At 52.7% G+C, this 19,866-nt stretch overlaps 1 protein-coding gene across 1 annotated transcript in view; it reads right to left on the bottom strand.

Annotated features, from left to right (window-relative positions):
- Nucleotides 1-383: 383 nt before the first annotated feature.
- Nucleotides 384-19,866, bottom strand: part of cacna1ha (calcium channel, voltage-dependent, T type, alpha 1H subunit a) — a 52,208-nt gene continuing 32,725 nt past the window's right edge. Inside the window, 27 exon segments of the mRNA XM_067232777.1 lie at nucleotides 384-773; nucleotides 1,026-1,784; nucleotides 1,917-2,143; nucleotides 2,304-2,472; nucleotides 2,723-3,016; nucleotides 3,771-3,892; nucleotides 6,356-6,434; nucleotides 6,531-6,601; nucleotides 6,853-6,986; nucleotides 7,084-7,193; nucleotides 7,347-7,498; nucleotides 9,572-9,785; nucleotides 9,912-10,001; nucleotides 10,156-10,281; nucleotides 10,368-10,494; nucleotides 10,878-11,062; nucleotides 11,344-11,412; nucleotides 11,550-11,673; nucleotides 11,769-11,869; nucleotides 12,841-13,242; nucleotides 13,520-13,785; nucleotides 14,516-14,600; nucleotides 14,806-14,961; nucleotides 16,343-16,460; nucleotides 16,537-16,722; nucleotides 16,847-16,998; nucleotides 18,922-19,283. Of these exon segments, the coding sequence (XP_067088878.1) occupies nucleotides 447-773; nucleotides 1,026-1,784; nucleotides 1,917-2,143; nucleotides 2,304-2,472; nucleotides 2,723-3,016; nucleotides 3,771-3,892; nucleotides 6,356-6,434; nucleotides 6,531-6,601; nucleotides 6,853-6,986; nucleotides 7,084-7,193; nucleotides 7,347-7,498; nucleotides 9,572-9,785; nucleotides 9,912-10,001; nucleotides 10,156-10,281; nucleotides 10,368-10,494; nucleotides 10,878-11,062; nucleotides 11,344-11,412; nucleotides 11,550-11,673; nucleotides 11,769-11,869; nucleotides 12,841-13,242; nucleotides 13,520-13,785; nucleotides 14,516-14,600; nucleotides 14,806-14,961; nucleotides 16,343-16,460; nucleotides 16,537-16,722; nucleotides 16,847-16,998; nucleotides 18,922-19,283 (5,207 nt within the window). The 3' untranslated portion in view covers nucleotides 384-446.

Below are 19,866 nucleotides of genomic sequence, written 5' to 3'. Positions count from 1 at the left end.
ACGCACAATAACACACACTTCCCTCCGCTCTGATCAATGTGATCCAGGAGCAGGAGGGGTGTGCTGAACTCCTGCAGAAAACCTCAAGTTGCATATCCCACAAGTCCCCCCACGCTCACAGCACAACCGCTTCCTGTTAGGGTCAGAGGTCTTCAGCCAGACGCTGGTTCCTGATTGGCTCGTGTGGGGACGGAGTGTCAGAAATACTTTGGCTACAGAGTTAGGTGGCTTTAGTTCTGGTGTGCTGTCTTCTGCCCAGTCCTGGAACAAGTGTCACCATCACAGGCTAGGACTGACTCCTTCCTTCCTCCTCCTCCTCCTCCTCCTCCTCCTCCTCTCTCCTCCTCCTCCTCTCTCCTCCTCTCTCCTCCTCCTCTCTGGGAGCAGGCCACAGCCCCTGCTAGGTGCAACCAGCACCTTCCCTCTCACAATATTAAGATCAGCTCTCACTGGGCAGTCCTCCTGTTCATCGAGCTGAACCCCTTCTCCCCCTCCAGTCTGTTGTCAAAGGGGGAGGGACATATGGCTGGATCACTGTCTGATAGAACGGTTGACAAGTCACTCACATATCTGGCTTCTGATTGGTCAAAGGTGAACTGGGGGACGGGCACATGGTCAGTGCAGAGGGAGGGGTGTCTTGAGGTGGAAGACGGCATGTGTGTGGATGTGTGAGACAGAGAGATACTGTGAGTGTGAGTAGGGGTGAGGGGGTGTGTGTGTGTGAGGGGGTGTGTGTGTGTGAGGGTGTGTGTGTGTGTGAGGGGGTGTGTGAGTGTGAGGGGGTGTGTGAGTGTGAGGGGGTGTGTGTGTGTGAGGGGGTGTGTGAGTGTGAGGGTGTGTGTGTGTGTGAGGGGGTGTGTGTGTGTGAGGGGGTGTGTCGGGGTGTGCGCAGGCAGGAGTGTGTGTGTGGGGGTGTCTGGGAGGTCGGTGGTGTGTAAGGGGGTGTGTGTGTGTAAGGGTGTGTGTGTGGGGGTGTGTGTGTGTGTGGGGGTGTGTGTGTGTGTGGGGGTCTCTGGGAGGTCAGCAGTGTGTGTGTGTGAGGGTTTGTGTGTGTGTGAGGTGGTGTGTGTGTGGAATGATGGGGTCCTCCTCCTCAGCATCATGCTGCAGTCAGACAGCTCGGGGGGTGGGTGGGCCTCCCTCTCGGGTGGTGGGGGGGCCTCCCTCTCGGGGGGCGGGTGGATGGAGATGCAAGGGGGGCTCATCTTCTTCTTCCTATGCCCCCCCCCCACTGACTGGACCCTGAGAGGGAAGGCCCTACCCCCCTTCTCACCCCCCTCCTCCTCCTGGGGCTGGGGGGGGCAGATCTCGATGGAGTGGCGCCGATGGTCATCAGGGCAACCGGGGGGCGTGTCCAGGAAGCCCTGTGTGTCCACGCTGAAGCCCTTCCTGAGGTCGCGCTCCCTAAGCCCCGCCCCCAGCAGACTCAGCGCGCTCCCTCGTCTCCTCAGGGCAGGCGGGGGGAGGGGCGTGGCGTACGGGGAGAGGGAGTGGCTGCGCCCACCGTGCCCCTCATGGTACCTCCTCCGATGGTGGGCGGAGCTCGTGATGTGACACACCTCATCGTCCGCTGGGTCGCCCAGGGAAGGTGGGGAGCGGGGGGAGGCCCTGTGCAGGCCCCAGGGGCGGGGGGAGGCCTGGGGGTCACTGCCCGAGGGGCGGGGGGGAAAGCAGGGGGAGACCTGGGGGTCGCTGGGCGGGGCTGGAGGCCTGGGGAGGGCCTCTGCTCTGTCTTGGTGCTGCTCCCAGCCTGGGAACTCAACTGAATCCACCTTAACAGCTACCTGGAAGACACACACCCACCAAAACACCACTGTGTCAGGATTGATTGGAAGAATTATTGTGTACTGTAGGTGTGTATATAAATGGAAGGGTAATGACACGTGTTTAGGTTGAGCATGAGATCACACACGCACCTGTCTACAAAGGGCCCTGGGTGAGGTGCTGGGCCTGGGTGAGGTGCTGGGCCTGGGTGAGGTGCTGGGCCTGGGTGAGGTGCTGGGCCTGGGAGGGGCGATGCGTGGAAGGGTGAGGGCGTGTGGGGGAGCAGGGGGGAGGAGGGGGAGGGGAGGAGGGGAGAGGCTGGGAACCTGCAACAAGCCACGCCCCTCACACGGCTGGGAGTGGATAGACGTCACTGAGCCTGCAGAGAGAGAGAGAGAGAGAGAGAGAGAGAGAGAGAGAGAGAGAGAAAAGGGAGGGGGGGGGAAGGGAAAGAGAGATAGTGTGTGACAAATGAACCGCACTAACAGAACAATCGCACCAGAGTCTGGTCATGCTCACCGCAGTGTGTGTGTGTGTACCTGAGTGCTGGTGCTGTGGGCTGGGCTCCACCTCCTCCAGAAGGTAGGGGGCGCTAGCGGGGCGGACGGGCTGGAACATGTAGCTGTCATTGGGCAGAGAGTGCATCCTGGATACAGACATCTTCCTTGGCGACAGCAAATCCTCTTGGGCGCAGTTCACTTCCTCCTCCTGCAGGGGGAGACAGAGAGACGTGAGCAGAGCAGCCTGCCTCACACCAGCCTCACACCAGCCTCACACCAGCCTCACACCAGCGTCACACCAGCCTCACACCAGCCTCACACCAGCCTCACACTAGCCTCACACCAGCGTCACACTAGCCTCACACCAGCCTCACACCAGCCTCACACCAGCCTCACACCAGCGTCACACCAGCCTCACACCAGCCTCACACCAGCTTCACACCAGCCTCCCTCCCTACCTGTCCGGGGGAGTGTGGGCGTGGCCCCACATAGTCCCCGCCCAGCGAGCTGGTGTTGGAGGCGGAGCTAACACGGCGGGCTCTCTCCATCTCCAGCTGGATCTCCGCGTCCATCTCCGCCTCCTCCTTGGCCTCCTTGTTGCTCTCTTCCAGGTGCTTCATCAGCACTGCCACCACCACGTTCACCAGCACAAACTGAGCGATCAGCACGAAGGTGACGAAGTACAGAGGAGACACCAGGGGCAGGTAGGACAGACAGGAGCGCTCCTCTGGCCTGCACTCACGCAGGGTGTCCTGGGGGGAGGGGGGAGGGGGAGAGGGAGAGGGAGAGGGGGAGGGGGGAGTGGGGAGGGGGGAGAGGGGGAGAGGAGGAGGGGGGAGTGGGGAGTGGGGAGGCGGGAGAGGGGGAGAGGAGGAGGGGGGAGTGGGGAGGCGGGAGAGGGGGGAGAGGGGGAGAGGGGGGAGGGGAGGGGGGAGGCGGGAGGGGGGAGAGGGGGAGGGGGGAGAGGGGAGGGGGGAGAGGGGGAAAGAACAAGATGTATACTTGAGAGAAAAAAAGAGGGAAGAAGGAAAAAGAGAGGGATAACGAGATAGACTGTGAGAGAGTTAGAGAGAGTGATAGAGTGGTAGAGAGACACTGGAGAGAGGAAGAGTGATAGAGAGAGGTAGAGAGTGATAGACAGAGTGATAGAGAGAGGTAGAGAGTGATAGACAGTGATAGAGAGAGGTAGAGAGTGATAGAGAGAGGTAGAGAGTGATAGAGAGAGGCAGAGAATGATAGACAGAGTGATAGAGAGAGGTAGAGAGTGATAGACAGAGTGATAGAGAGAGGTAGAGAGTGATAGACAGAGTGATAGAGAGTGATAGAGAGAGGTAGAGAGTGTGTGTAGAGGAGTCAGATGACTTAGCGGTTAGGGAATCAGGTTCGATTCCCGGCTGTTTGGTCCTTGGGCAAGGCACTTCACCCTACTTGCCTTGGGGGGAATGTCCCTGTACTTACTGTAAGTCGCTCTGGATAAGAGCGTCTGCTAAATGACTTCATGTGTACCTTCATGATGCCGTTCCAGTTGTCTCCAGTTGACACTCTGAACAGCGTGAGAAAGGCCATCCCAAAGTTCTCAAACGTGGCGTGACGACTCAGACCCTCACATGGGTTGCTGTCGTTACACTCTGCAACACACACACACACACATACACACACAGAGAGAGAGAGAGAGAGAGAGAGAGAGAGAGAGAGAGAGAGAGACAGAAAGTCAGCTCTGCCTTCAGAACTAAGGGTGCTCCGATCGATCGGTCTCTGATAATTATCGGCTGATAATAATTTTAAATACTCATATCGGTACTCACTATAAAGGCCGATCAAAAGAGCTGTTTTTTATTTTATTATTATTTATTTTCTTTCTGTGCACTTTATTGCCGATAGTCCTTTATCTCCTACCTAAAGAAAAAACGTGAAACAATATTTTGACTGTGGCCTTTTATGATGCATATTTCATAGTCTTAAGTTAAAATGTATAAAGACTCTGTTTATTCTGTTTTTGTAATTTATTATTCGGCAGGAAGTTACATTTGTTTATTTAGAAGCAGTTATAAATAACCCAACATAGGCTGCTATGGTTTATGTTGCGTCACTAAAAAGCGTCTCTAAGAAAGAGAGTGGAATATGTGAAAATTTTTCCTGCCACTAAATAAACAGTTCTTTCATGATATTTTATCAACTCTTCATTGTTATACTCAATATACATTGTTGTTAAGAATAGTTAAATAGATAATGCTACATCATAAATAGTATGATGTGCCCCAGCAGGAAGGTTTTCCCAGGCCATGACTGACCTAAGGTCCCTGAGGGAAGAGGTGAAAGCACATGCGGGACAGGGGACAGATTGGTTTGGATTGTTGAACTTACACTTAGGAAACTGGGGTTTTGGTTTTGCAAAAATGGGTATAACTATCCTCCTGACTATCATAATCCTAGCGAGTGTCATATGCTGTTGTGTGCCAATTCTCCGGTCTCTAGTTGTTTCTAGCCTTGCCTCCCCTATGGCGGTTGTACGCGTACAGAGAAACATGCCAACCTCTCTTTCGCCTGCAGAAGGACTCCCCGGTCCGGACTTGTACCCAATACCTGAATGGGTCACGTGACCACGGGACCACAACGAATAAGCTCGACTCCAGGCCATGCTATACCTGACATTATAGGGGGTTTGGGAGATAAAACACACCATGGCCGGCTAACGGCCATTTAGATCAGGGGGGTTCTGTGCACTATAAATGCTGTCTGTATTCAATTGTTAAGTAGGCTCTCTATCTTGTGCTTGGAGAGACCTAACGTATGTTGCCTTTCTGACTTTGATCAATAAAAGCTTGTCGTTGCATCTGAAAACTTGGACAGACTCCCTGCGTTCATCCTTTTGCACCTGTTCGACGCACTTGTTCCGGGAGTACAACGGTACTTAGGAATGGTTCGCTTGACCCGATGTTAGTTTCCTCAAGGATCACAATGACTCTTGCTTAGAGACTTGTTGCTCTTGTGGTTAGTGGTAACTGATTTAAAATTTTTGTACTCGCTGTGATATATTGTTTTTATTATTGTTGCTTGTTTTTTCCACAGGTACACTTGCACTTATAGCGGTTCATGTTGTTTAATTGTAACTTATTTAACTACATGCTCTTATGGTTCTTCCCTTTGGCACTTACTTTGGTTGTTCACTATGTGTGCTTCATGTTTTGGCTACTCGCAATGTTTTTGTGGCTATCTTGTTGTTATGATCAGTGACCTATGCACTTTGTAAAGCTCTCTCTTGGAAGTCGCTTTGGATAAAAGCGTCTGCTAAATGAATAAATGTAAATGTAAAAAGCTAGCCACCACAATGGCTTCAAATAGACCCCTTAATCAGAATCAGAAAGGAGTTTAATCGCCATAAAAGTTTGCACGGACAAGGAATTTACTTTGGCAGGAAGGTGCATACATTCAACATATACAGTAGAGATCATGAATCTTGAATAGTGGTGTACAAGTCGAACTATACTAACTACTAACGGTACAAGGTCTAACTTATACTAAGAGGCTGTAAGAATTTAAGATAAAAAAACAACAAAAAAACAAAGACATCGGTGATCGGTATTCGGTATCGGCCGATACTGCTTCTAGCGATCGGTGATCGGACCCAAAATCCTGATCATGGCACCCCTATTCAGAACAGACCAGGGCTGCGTTTCCTGATAACGATGGATCGTAGCAACGATCGAGCGATAAACGAAACCATCGATATTTCTTACGTGAGTTTCCAAAACATGCTCGTAAGGAGTAGGCTAATCTATGCGCTTTCAAGAGCTACAAATTTTCAAGAGACAGTTTAGCTACAATGTCTTTGGGAACGGCTTGTAAAACTAAGATTCGGCGTACGATGGATTCTACGATCAACTTAGGCTTACAACGCTTTCGGGAAACGCAGCCCAAGAGAGTGCGCACTGATTCTCAACTGCAGTGGTGAAAATCTGTGTATTGATGTGTGTGTGTGTCTGCAGTGGTAAGAATGTGTCTGTGAAAAAGCGTTAGTGTAGAGAGTACACTGCGGCAATACAGGAGCTGTATTAACTTTTTATTATGTGTGTGTGTGTTTTATAACTGACCCAGTTTGCCGAAGAGCTCGACTCCAAGCGCTGCGTAGATGAAAAACAGCAACATGAAGAGCAAACCTAGATTCCCCACCTGGAGAGAGAGACCACACTCACGTTACACACATCTGGAGAGAGAGACCACACACGTTACACACACATGCAGGCATACACACACACAGCAGTGTACCTGGGGCAGTGCCTGCATGACAGTGTCCAGTAGAGATCTCATCCCAGTTGCCATCTTCAACAGCTTCAGCACTGGGGACAGACAAGGACCACGTATCTGATACACACACAAGGTACGTCTGTGTATGTACGTGTATAAGATAGTGAGTGTGTGTGCGTGTGTAAGATAGTGAGTGTGTGTGCGTGTGTAAGATAGTGAGTGTGTGTGCGTGTGTAAGATAGTGAGTGTATGTGCGTGTATAAGATAGTGAGTGTGTGTGCGTGTGTAAGATAGTGAGTGTGTGTACGTGTGTAAGATAGTGAGTGTGTGTGCGTGTGCGTACCTCGTGCGATCCTCAGAACCCTCATGATCCTGATGATGGTTGGGTTGATGGGCAGGGCGGCGCTCATCTTAATTTCCTCCAGAGTGATGCCCATGATGGACAGCAGCACTATGGCCAGGTCCAGCTGGTTCCACCTGCACACACACACACACACACACACACACCCACGTTTGTAAGTACACATTCATGCACTCACGCATCCATATGTGTGTGGTTGAGTGTATGTGTTACCTGTCCTTGAAGAAGCGTCGCAGACCAAAGGCTACCATCTTCAGGACAGCCTCGATGATGAAGATGAAGGTGAAGACGTAGTTACAGTACTTCAGAATCTCCTCCAGGTACTACACACACACACACACACACACAGAGGTATGTCATTACTAAGATTTGCTGAGGTTAGGTTGTTATGGCTGTTACAGTGCAAGTCATGGTTACCTGATGATGGTTGTCATTGTGTGTGTTACGTGTGTGTGGTTGTGTGTGTGTGTGTGTACCTGAGGCTGGTCGTAGTGCTCCAGAGACATGGTGATGACGTTGATGCAGATGATGACAGTGATGAACAGGTCCAGGTAGTGGCTGGTGCACAGGGTGTGGATGGACACACGCAGGGGAGAGTAATCTGCGTAGTAGGGCCTCTGTTGAGCCTCTGCAACACACACACACACACAGACATACACACACAGATACACACACACAGACATACACACAGACATATACACACACACAGACAGACATACAAACACACACCAAGTCAAAACGGACATAGACACACACACAGTTCAGATGTAAGACAGTTGTAGAGACTTATTGAAGAGGGTCACAAACAGAGATTGGATGAGTGTGTGTGTGTGAGTGTGTGTTAGTGCATGTGCATGTCTGAATGCATGTAAATTGGTATGCGTGCCTGCGTGTGTGTGTGCATGTATGTGTGTGCGTGTCTACACGTGTGTGAGTGTATGGGTGAGTGTGTGTGTGTGGGGATGTGAGGGGTGTGTGTGTGTGGGACCCTCTCCTGGTCATGCCAGATGTGCAACATGCTGATGGGGATGATCAGGGGGGTTCAACACTGCAGCCTCCGGTCTGCATAAACACCGTTAAACTTCCACATATCTGTGGATTCAGGTCATCTAAAAACCAAAAAGCTACAATCTTCGGTTTGCATTTGAAAAATAAACAGCAAGGTCAACAGTGTTGGCTGAACGCACACCTGCTCACCTGACCTGTGACATCATCATGATGACATCACCACTCAGGGCCGTGTCTCAATATGCCACAGCAGGGTCCTCTCCTGCCCCCCCTGCCTCTCCTGCCCCCCCTGCCCCCCAGTCAGACTGCTGTCTCCTGCCGCCCCTGCCTCTCCTGCCTCCCTGCCTCTCCTGCCCTCCCTGCCCCCCAGCCAGACTGCTGTCTCCTGCCTCCCTGCCTCCCTGCCTCCCTGCCTCTCCTGCCCCCCCTGCCTCTCCTCCCTCTCCTGCCCCCCTTGCCCCCCAGCCAGACTGCTGTCTCCTGCCCCCCCTGCCTCTCCTGCCCCCCTGCCTCTCCTGCCTCCCTGCCTCTCCTGCCCCCCCTGCCCCCCTGCCTCTCCTGCCCCCCCTGCCTCTCCTGCCTCCCTGCCTCTCCTGCCCCCCCTGTACTGAGGGTTAGGGTTAGTCACGCTGCTGTGAGCTGTGAGGCTGCCAGGCAGAGCGTTCACTGGTGAGAGTGTTCCTGCTCAGGGCTACACACACACAAGATCACACACCTGGTCCTGCTCAGGGCTACACACACACAAGATCACACACCTGGTCCTGCTCAGGGCTACACACACAAGATCACACACCTGGTCCTGCTCAGGGCTACACACACAAGATCACACACCTGGTCCTGCTCAGGGCTACACACACAAGATCACACACCTGGTCCTGCTCTGGGCTACACACACAAGATCACACACCTGGTCCTGCTCTGGGCTACACACACAAGATCACACACCTGGTCCTGCTCTGGGCTACACACACAAGATCACACACCTGGTCCTGCTCTGGGCTACACACACAAGATCACACACCTGGTCCTGCTCAGGGCTACACACACAAGATCAGCCCGCCTCACCCCCCCTCAGCTGGGAGACAGTTCTGCTTCTCAACACATTCCCTGCATCTATGATGAATGTAATATCTAACCAGGTTAGCTTCCGCATGCTACACGGTTTCTGCTTGAAAACTTTTCTCCATGTAACGTCTTCCACTCTAAAACTTTGTCTTGTGTGTTTGCAGTGACAGCTAGCCACACCACACCCCCGGGTATGGAGGATGGATACAGGAGCTGTGATCAGGCTGCCGGGGAACTACTTGTTCTCCTTAAGGAAGGTCTCTCCCTGCTGGGTTAGAACAACCAGTCAGGCTTTCAACTGGGATGGGGGTACTGAAAGTGCACCTCCCCTCTTTGATCTGTCATGCAGGGGAAGGGAGGGGTTATTTTAGAGAGTGTGGGGTCAGGGGGTTAGGCTGCAGTCATGCAGGTGCATGCAACTGACTGGCATAGCCCACTCTGGCACACAGTGTTGTAACACTGCCCATGTGAGCTTGCCAGTCTTTCTCTCTCTCCCTCTCTCTCTCCCTCTTTATCTCTCTCTCTCTCTCGCCGTCTTTTGTTTAATATCTCTCCTTCTCTCCCTCTCTTTCTCTTAGGTTTCTCAGGCTCTGAAAGCAGGCAGTGCTCAGAAGAATAGACTACCGACCAGCCCCTCCATTCTCCTTACTCCTGCGCTTTTTCTCCAGGATCTTGACCCTCTTCTCGTCCCGCAGCCGTGCCTCCTCCTCCTCCTGGTCCTGACGGCACTTGTGGAAGTTCTCCACCACCACGCCCACGAACATGTTCAGCACGAAGAAGCTCACGATTAGCAGGAAGGAGATGAAGAACAGCAGCATCCAGGGGTTGTGGTTCCTCACCGGCTGGAGGGGGGGGGGGGAGTCATGAGTACTGCACGTAACTCAGCCCACCTGTGTGTGTGTGTGTGTGAGTGTGTGTGTGTGTGTGTGTGAGTGTGTGTGAGTGTGTGTGCTCATCTACCCATCTACCTGCTGATCCACTCCAACAGCATCCAGACCATCATACATGATGTTAACCCAACCATCCTTACAGGACAGCACGAAGAGAGACATCAGAGCCTGGAAAACACACACACACCAGACACACACACACACGCACCAGACACACACACACACACACACACACAGAGACAGGTTAAAACATCAACTTCACAATACCCTCTTTTGTACGTGTGATATTTCCCTTTCTCTGTTCTGACTCCCCAGGTCTCACCTGTCCCAGGTTATCAAAGTTGTATTTCCTGCGTATCCAGCGGTACTGAGCCTGCAGGCAGTCGGACCTGTTAGTGATGTTCCTGGTGTCCTCACCCTCACAGTGGTAGAACTTCCCCTTGAAGAGCTGCACACATGAAGTCTGGTCTTACAACTCTGACAGCGTGTGTGTGTGTGTGTGTGTGTGGGTGTGTGTGTGTGTGTGTGTGCTACCTGCACCCCCAGTATTCCAAACACGATGAAGAATGCACAGCAGATGAGGACGATGTTTCCTATGGGCCTGAGAGATGTGATGAGAGTCTCCACCACCAGCTTCAGACCTGGAGCTCTGCTGATCACCCTGGAAACACACACACAAATATATACAGACACACTGACACACAGACACACACCTCCACACATGCAGGGCCAGGGCCAGGGCCGGGGCCGGGGCCAGGGCCGGGGCCAGGGCCGGGGCCAGGGCCAGGGCCAGGGTCAGGGCCAGGGTCAGGGCCGGGGCCAGGGTCAGGGCCGGGGCCAGGGCCGGGGTCGGGGCCAGGGCCGGGGTCGGGGCCAGGGTCAGGGCCGGGGCCAGGGTCAGGGCCGGGGTCAGGGCCAGGGTCAGGGCCGGGGCCAGGGTCAGGGCCGGGGCCAGGGTCGGGGCCAGGGCCGGGGCCGGGGCCGGGGCCGGGGTCGGGGCCAGGGTCGGGGCCGGGGCCAGGGTCAGGTCTATCTGAGGTCTACCTGAGAGGGCGGAGGGTGCGTAGGAGGCGCAGGACTCTGAGGATTCCCAGGATCTTGTTCCCTCCCGATGATGCCACGGACACCAGGATGTCCACCAGGGACACGAACACCAGCAGGCCATCCAGAACGTTCCAGCTGCTCTGCAGGTAGGTCTGCTTCCCCCAGCAGAAACCCAGCGCCACCACCTACACAACATCACAACATGACAATTACCACAACACCATGTAGGAATAATGACCTACATAGGACACCAGAACAACATTACCTACACATTTCAACATTACAACAACATTGCAAAAACATGTCGTTTGACATTATGTACACCAGGGAACCTGGTGTACATAATGTCCCAACATACCCATCACCTTCATACATTATGCATGGAACACAAGAGCAGCACACTGTGTACAGCGCCCCAGCTTCTCTGGAGACACAGAGCCTGGTGCTGGAGAGAGGGCTGGATTACCTTCACTCCCATCTCTGCCAGGAAGATCACAGTGAACACATAGTTGGACACACTCAGAAACACTCGCTCCTGTGAAAGAGACAAGATAGAGTCACAACTGGGAGCAACGTCCACCTGCATGTGAGTGTGGTTATGAGTGTGTGTGTTATGAGTGAGTGTGTGTATGGTTGTGTGTGTGTGTGTGGTTATGAGTGTGTGTGTGTTACCGTGCTGTGGGGCAGTATATCTGGTCTCTCCAGAGCGATGGTGATGCAGTTGAGGAAGATGAAGACCAGGACCACATGATCGAACATCCTGTGTGAGATCAGCCTCTTGCACCACACACGACACCTGCACACACAGGACCCTCATCATACCTGCCATGCTGTGTGTCTGTGGGAGTGTGTATGTCTGCGTGTGTGTGTGTGTGTGTGTGTATAACGTACGGGTTCTCTGGGGAGAACAGGTAGAGAGTAAAGTCTTCATGCTCTCTGCACCAGCGAGGCTTGTGGCTGCGCAGCATTCTCCTGACCCGGAAACACATGCTCTGCAGGGCTCACAGAACAGGAAGTCATCATCACACACAGGAAGAAGCATGGTCCAGTGCAGAACAGGGTAGGTAGGGGCTGAAGTGGAACTGATGGAACTTCTTTCATTTAAGAAGTGCTGCTTCAGCTGAATTGTTCTCTAGGATTGTTCTACATCACCATTCTAATTAAAAATGCCCCCAGTTACTCACACTGTCTGGCAGACTGCCACCTCACAGTGTGTGTGTGTGTGTGTGTGTGTGTGTGTGTATGTGTGTGTGTGTGTGTGTGTTGGATTAATGCTCCCAGAACCTCCCAGAACAGCCGGTTGTTTTTTGACAGAAGCGTCAGCACACGCTGCATGGTTGAGCATCGAGCCTGTGTTTATGTGTTTATGTGTTTCTGTGTTTCTGTGTTTATGTGTTTCTGTGTTTCTGTGTTTATGTGTTTCTGTGTTTCTGATCCTTGTCGCTATGGAGAGAAGGACACTGTTTCTGGGGATTTCATGGTTCTCTAAATTCATTCAGGCAATCAAAATCAAATCATCAAAATGTATTTGTATAGCTCTTTTTACACGCAAACATGTCACAGAGGGCTTCACATACGTCCATAGAACTGCCCCTCAACCAACCTAAACCCTCAAGGAAGACAAGGAAAAACTCAGCCAATGACACCATCTACACTATCACAGAGGTGACCCAATATGACTAAGGAGAACATACACACACACACACACACACACACACAGAGGTTGCATTCCACCCAATGAGAAAACCATTACTGGCATACTTAATCAATTACATCATGACTCCCTGCATGTCCCAGCTTATAAAGAGGGGGGAGACAGGGAGGTAGGGGGAGAGAGGGAGGCAGGGGGAGAGGGAGGCAGGGGGAGAGGGAGAGATAGAAGGTTATGAGGGAGAGTGTAGCACAGAGAGACAAAATCATGTGCTGAACACACACACATTCTCTCTCTCACACACACACACACACTCACATCGTCCTCCATGTCATCCTCAGGAGAGGAGTCATCCTTCCCCAGGTCAGGATGGATGTTGGGGTCGTAGGTCACGTGGAGGCTCCGGCCATTACAGCCCCCATACTCGCCTGCTAGCGCCGGGCACAGGGAGGACGCCTGCAGAAGCTCCAAAGACCCCGGGTGCCCCCTGCCCACTGGCCCCTGCCCCTTGCCCCCTGCTCCAGCCTCCTCCTCCTCCCTCCCCTCCTCCCCTCCCTCCCCAGACAGCAGGCTCTCCCTCTCTCCGCTTGTGTCCCTGCGCTTGAGGCTGGGGGCTCGTCCGAGGCTGTTCCAGCTGGACCTGCGGCTGCTCCAGGAGCTGCCGGGGGGCCGGGGGCCCAGGGGGCCCAGGGGGGAGCGCCGGCCAGGGCTGGACTGGAGGACACACACAGAGCACTTCTGTTAAACTGTCGTTATGGGAGTCTGGACGAGTAGCCCGGGTGGAGAATGACCTGGTTGTGTCAGGCAGTTGGATTTCAAATGCAAAGTGTCGTTATGGGAGTCTGGACGAGTAGCCCGGGTGGAGAATGACCTGGTTGTGTCAGGCAGTTGGATTTCAAATGCAAAGTGTCATTAAAGGGGTCTAGAGGAGCAACACAGTATTGTTTCTGTCAGGGTTGTGGATGAGAAGGTGGGAGATGACAGGACTCACCAGAGATCGCTGGTCATAGGCTGAGGGATCAATGGAGGCGGAGCTACCATGACGAGACTCTCCAGCGAAGCCCAACCCCGCCTCTCCGTACAGAAGCCCCTCCTCTTGGTACATAAACCCCTCCCCTAGAATGGACTCAGGGCCCAATGAACTCTTGGGTGTGGGCATGGGTGTGGCTGCTGTTCGCATAATAATAGGAGGAGCCAACGTGCCACGTGGATCTATGTGGCCGTTGGCCGTCATCATCAGAGAGTACATCTTCAGCTCTGAGGAAGAAGAGTTCCACCATCATCACCACCATCATCATCATCATTATCATCATCATCACCATCATCATCATCATCATCATCATCATCATCACCACCATCACCATCATCATCACCATCATCACCATCATCACCATCATCACCATCACCATCACCATCATCATCATCATCATCATCATCACCACCATCATCATCAATGGTGGATGCGTGAGTACATGTGAAAACATCACTGGGTTTTCTTGAGGTTCTGCACTCAATGTATACATGCGCATGGCGAATAACCAATAGAAGAACAATACATAGGGGAGTGCTTACACAAAGAAATAGAGTCTTCTTAAACACTACAATTACCATCATCACCACCATCACCATCATCTTCACCATCATCACCACCATCATCACCACCATCATCACCATCATCATCACCATCATCGCCATCATCATCACCATCACCATCATCACCACCATCACCATCATTATCACCATCATCACCATCATCACCACCATCACCACCATCATCATCACCATCATCGCCATCATCATCATCATCATCACCATCATCACCACCACCATCATCATTACCACCATCATCACCATCACCATCATCACCACTATCATCATCATCACCATCATCACCATCATCACCATCATCACCATCATCACCACTATCATCATCATCACCATCATCACCATCATCACCATCATCACCATCATCACCAGGGATCTGTACCTGAGTCTCGGAGCTGCTCCACCTTCTCCTCCTCAAAGTTGTCAGACTTCTTCTCCTCGTCAGAGTCTGAACGGTTGGCATCCCCCTGACACACAAACAAACACACCCACACATTAAATACAAGCAGCGTACCACGTTTCAGCCTGGAAGAACCTTACCAAGATGGCTGCCATGCCAGACTGTCTCACCTCAGCCTGGAAGAACCTTACCAAGATGGCTGCCATGCCAGACTGTCTTACCTCAGCCTGGAAGAACCTTACCAAGATGGCTGCCATGCCAGACTGTCTCACCTCAGCCTGAAAGCCCTCCACCAAGATGGCCACCAGCAGGTTGAAGAGGACGTAGTTCCCGAAAGTCATGAGAGTGATGAAGTAGAGAGCAGCCAGGGGAGAGGTGGAGGCCATGCCATTATACAACACCACATTCCAGTCCTCCTGAGTCAGGATCTGGAGAGAGGGGGAGGGAGAGAGACAGGGAGAGAGGGGAGGGAGAGACAGGGAGAGAGAGAGGGAGAGAGGGGGAGGGAGAGACAGGGAGCGAGGGGGAGGGAGAGACAGGGAGAGAGAGAGGGAGAGACAGTGAGAGAGAGAGGGGGAGAGAGTAGAGACAAGGAGAGAGGGGAGGGAGAGAGACAGTGAGAGAGAGGGGGAGGAGAGACAGGGAGTGAGGGGGAGGAGAGACAGGGAGAGAAATGTAAACATTAGGGATGCAGTGTTAACTGTTTTACTATTAACCGCAACCGTTTTTGTAACGTAAAGGCTCAGCTACACCGAGTGTTTCTGTTCTAACGCAAAATAAGGACATTATGGTACATTATTTTTCAGTAACGGTTGCACAGTGAGAAAAATGTAACAAATACTGGAATTTGCAAACAGTTCTGGAAAATCAGTTCCCCTGTTGCCCCTTCAGCGCGCCTGCGCAGAATCCTGATGTTTTCTGTTGCTAGCTGGAGCTGATAGTTGATCACATTTATCATCGCATGTATTCGTTTATCTGCTTTCCATCAGCATAACGTACATTTCTACAGATCGCTCCATCTCGGCCTGCTTATTAGGCTCTCTGGCATAGAGACAACTCACAGCAGTGTGTGTGTCCATATGTGTGTGTGCATGTTTCAATATATGTTTGTGTGTGTGTGCATGTGCACACTTGTTTATGTATGTGCATGTGTGTGTGTGTGAGCTGTATCTGTGCCAGCCACAGTCTCTAGGCGCACACACAAACACACACACACACACTCACACACACACACACACTCACACACTCACACACACACACACACACACACACACACACACACACACACACACACACACACACACACACACACACACACACACACACACACACAGCAGGAGAGGGAAACTGCTGCTTCAGCAGCTCAGACACAATGTTGTCCCCTGGAGAGAACAGAAGACCCTCTATGTGGAACCATCAGAGAGAGAGAGAGAGAGAGAGAGAGACACAGAGAGAGACAGAGAGACAGAGAGACAGAGAGAGAGACAGAGAGAGAGAGAGAGAGAGAGAGAGAGAGACACACAGAGAGAGAGACAGAGAGACAGAGAGAGACAGAGAGACAGAGAGAGACAGAGAGAGAGAGAGAGACAGAGAGAGAGAGAGAGAGAGAGAGACAGAGAGACAGAGAGAGAGAGAGAGAGAGAGAGAGAGAGAGAGAGAGAGAGAGAGAGAGAGAGAGAGAGAGAGTAAGGAAGGCAGAGATAGAGCTGAATTGGCAGACCTGTTTTACAGCTCTTGATGGACCAACACAATTATGCAGCAAAAAAATACAAACACACACACACACACACACAGTATGTTCTTTCTGACCTGGAACACAGTGACGATGGCCCACAGCAGGGAGTCGAAGTTCTTGCGGTCTGGGACGGTGTCTCCATTCTCTGTCTGCACACTGAACTTACAGCCAAACAGGTGCATGCCCAGGATACTGCACAGCAGGGAACACACACACACTCAGTGTACAGGGCTAGGATAGGCACAGGTGTGTGTGTGTGTGTGTGTACCTGAAGGTGAAGATGAAGAGCATGAGCAGCATGCAGAAGGTGGCCACGTTGTCCATGGTCTTCATCAGCACCACCAGCTGCCTCCTCAGAGCGGGCAGGAACCTGACCAGCTTCAGCACGCGCAGGAGACGGAACGTGCGCAGCACTGAGAGCCCTCCGTCCGCCTGGCCAGCGATCTCCCACACGCTGGAGCACACACACACACACACACACCTCAGCTCAGCAGCTCAATCCCACACCCTGCTCTCGCCGCTGTAGGTCACAGCGGAGGACAGGGTCAGGGGTCACGGAGGACGGGGTCAGGGGTTACCTGATGATGACGATGATGCCATCAAAGATGTTGTAGGGGTTCTTAATGTAGCCGAACAGCCCGAAAGCCCAGAGCTTGAAGACCATCTCCAGCACAAACATGCTGGTGAAGACGATGTTACTGATCTCCAGAACATCTGTCAGCTCCTCTGGCTGGACAGGGGGACAGAGGCAGAGAGAGAGGCAGAGACAGAGACAGAGACAGAGAGAGAGAGAGAGAGAGAGAGAGAGAGAGAGAGAGAGAGAGAGACAGAGAGAGAGACAGAGAGAGAGACAGAGAGAGAGACAGAGAGAGAAACAGAGGCAGAGAGAGAGACAGAGGCAGAGAGAGAGACAGAGGCAGAGACAGAGACAGAGGCAGAGGCAGAGGCAGAGAGAGAGAGAGAGAGACAGAGGCAGAGGCAGAGAGAGAGACAGAGGCAGAGACAGAGGCAGAGTCAGAGAGAGAGACAGAGGCAGAGACAGAGGCAGAGAGAGAGAGAGACAGAGAGAGAGACAGAGACAGAGAGACAGAGTCAGAGACAGAGACAGAGACAGAGGCAGAGGCAGAGACAGAGACAGAGAGACAGAGAGACAGAGACAGAGGCAGAGACAGAGAGAGAGGCAGAGACAGAGACAGAGGCAGAGACAGAGAGAGGGACAGAGACAGAGAGAGAGAGAGACAGAGGCAGAGGCAGAGACAGAGAGAGAGACAGAGGCAGAGAGAGAGAAAGAGCAACACTTTATAATATCTCTGGTCATTGAGCACTGAAGTTAGACCAGATCAATCACTCACAGAGCTGCAGTGACACACACAGACACACACACACACACACACACAATTTATCGGTCCTTCTATCCAACAACAGTTGTTGACCACCAGAGAGCCCAGCTGACATGACGCCAAGCATCGTGGAAAGCCTCTGTCAGTAGCTGTCACTGGCAGCCAGGGGGCGCCAGAGTCACACCACCCGATGGTGACGCAGGGACATGGTCAGTGACAGTCAGCTGACACGCCAAACCACCACGCACAGACTGACCTCACGTCAAGGTTTCTAAACACTTGATCCCTTTACTGAGTTTGTCTTTCCTGACTCTGTTAAGGCTTTCTTAGATATCTGGTCTTGGTTTTCTATGAGTTGTAGATCAGAAGGAGCGAGGGGGGAGTGAAGGGCGGAGACACTGGCTGCACCACACAGGGTCAACATCTAATGAGTGGCTGCTTCTCAGGAACTTTATCTTAACTCATTCACCTCTTAGATGTCGGGTGTGTGATGTGTATGGTCCTGTGGGTGTGTGTGTGTGTCTCTGTGTGAGTGTGTGTGTGTGTGTGTGTGTGTGTGTGAGAGAGAGAGAGAGAGAGAGAGAGAGAGAGAGAGAGAGAGAGAGAGAGAGAGAGAGAGTGTTGTACTGAGCAAGCTCCTCCCACTTCCCCAGAGAATCTTCAATGTTGTTTACATTATGGTTACAGTACACACACACACACACACACACACACAAAAAAGACTCAGAAGGGGGAACAGTGGGCTGGGGGGAGAGGAAGATTACATAAAAGAGGCCTGCTTAGCCCCAATAAGGCCATGAGTGTGCAGCAGTAACTGCTGTTTATCGAACTCTGATAGGAACACTCCAGGCTCTGGCTGAGGGGCTGGATGTGTCTGTCTACTCTGGACTGTTCTGTGTGTATCCATGCTGCTGTGGGAAGAGGTCACACACACACACTGTATATCTCTGTGTGTGTGTGTGTGTGTGTGTGATCCAGAGAGGAAGGAACACATTGTTCAGTGAGAGTCGTTATTAGGTTGATATAGCCCAGATGTTGGGAATTGGATTCAGAAATGTAATCCTCAGGAGGATGTGTGTGTGTGTGTGTGTGTGCTTGGATGTGTGTGTGGTAAGGCTAGTTTTCTATGGTCCTAATCTAGCATGGGGGACCATGTTAAATGTTGTCTGTGTTGCCACAAGGTGTGCGGGAACCCCTGTCACTCTGAATGACCAGTCAGGTGGGGCTGACTGGTCAGTCAGAGTTAAACCATCTTTCAATACACTGTACTGGATGTGTAACTTTAAGTGTAACACACACACACACACACTAACCTGTTCATGGTACTCAATGCCCATGCTGAGAGTGTTAATGAGGATTGCTATCATGATCCCCCTGTTGAAGTACTTGCTGTCCACGATACGTTTCAGCCTGTCTCTGAAGCCCCCCCACAGCTGAGCCACACGGCTCCTCTGCTCCAGCACGGGCCTGCGCCGGGCCCTGCCGTGCCCGCGCCACGCCTCTCCTCCCTGGGGGAAGTCGTGCACAGCGTCTGCCTCCCCCCGGGGCGCGTCCTGCCCGCCCAGGTCCAGCTCCAGGCTCTCCAGGGCGCGAGCACACAGCGGGCAGGACAGCAGCTCCAGCAGCAGGGGGCTGGGCACCACGCCCGCCAGCTGGTACAGCAGCCTCTGACGACCTGGAGGGAGGAGAGGAGAGAGAGATGAGGGGTGGAGGAGAGGAGAGAGAGATGAGGGGTGGAGGAGAGGAGAGAGAGATGAGGGGTGGAGGAGAGGAGTGAGAGAGAGATGAGGGGTGGAGGAGACGAGAGAGAGATGAGGGGTGGAGGAGAGGAGAGAGAGAGAGATGAGGGGTGGAGGAGACGAGAGAGAGATGAGGGGTGAAGGAGAGGAGAGAGAGATGAGGGGTGTGGAGGAGAGGAGAAAGAGATGAGGGGTGGAGGAAAGGAGAGAGAGATGAGGGGTGGAGGAGAGGAGAGAGATGAGGGGTGGAGGAGAGGAGAGAGAGAGAGATGAGGGGTGGAGGAGAGAGAGATGAGGGGGGGTGGAGAGGAGAGAGAGATGAGGCCGCGGAGGAGAGAGAGATGAGGGGTGGAGGAGAGAGAGATGAGGGGTGGAGGAGAGGAGAGAGATGAGGGGTGGAGGAGAGAGAGATGAGGGGTGGAGAGGAGAGAGAGATGAGGCGTGGAGGAGAGAGAGATGAGGGGTGGAGGAGAGAGAGATGAAGGGTGGAGGAGAGGAGAGAGATGAGGGGTGGAGGAG

This window comes from Osmerus mordax, chromosome 3, assembly GCF_038355195.1.
Source record: "Osmerus mordax isolate fOsmMor3 chromosome 3, fOsmMor3.pri, whole genome shotgun sequence".
NCBI classification, from domain to species: Eukaryota; Metazoa; Chordata; class Actinopteri; order Osmeriformes; family Osmeridae; genus Osmerus; species Osmerus mordax.
The sequence above is the reverse complement of the archived record's forward strand: the minus strand, read 5'-3'. Positions and strand labels throughout refer to the sequence as shown.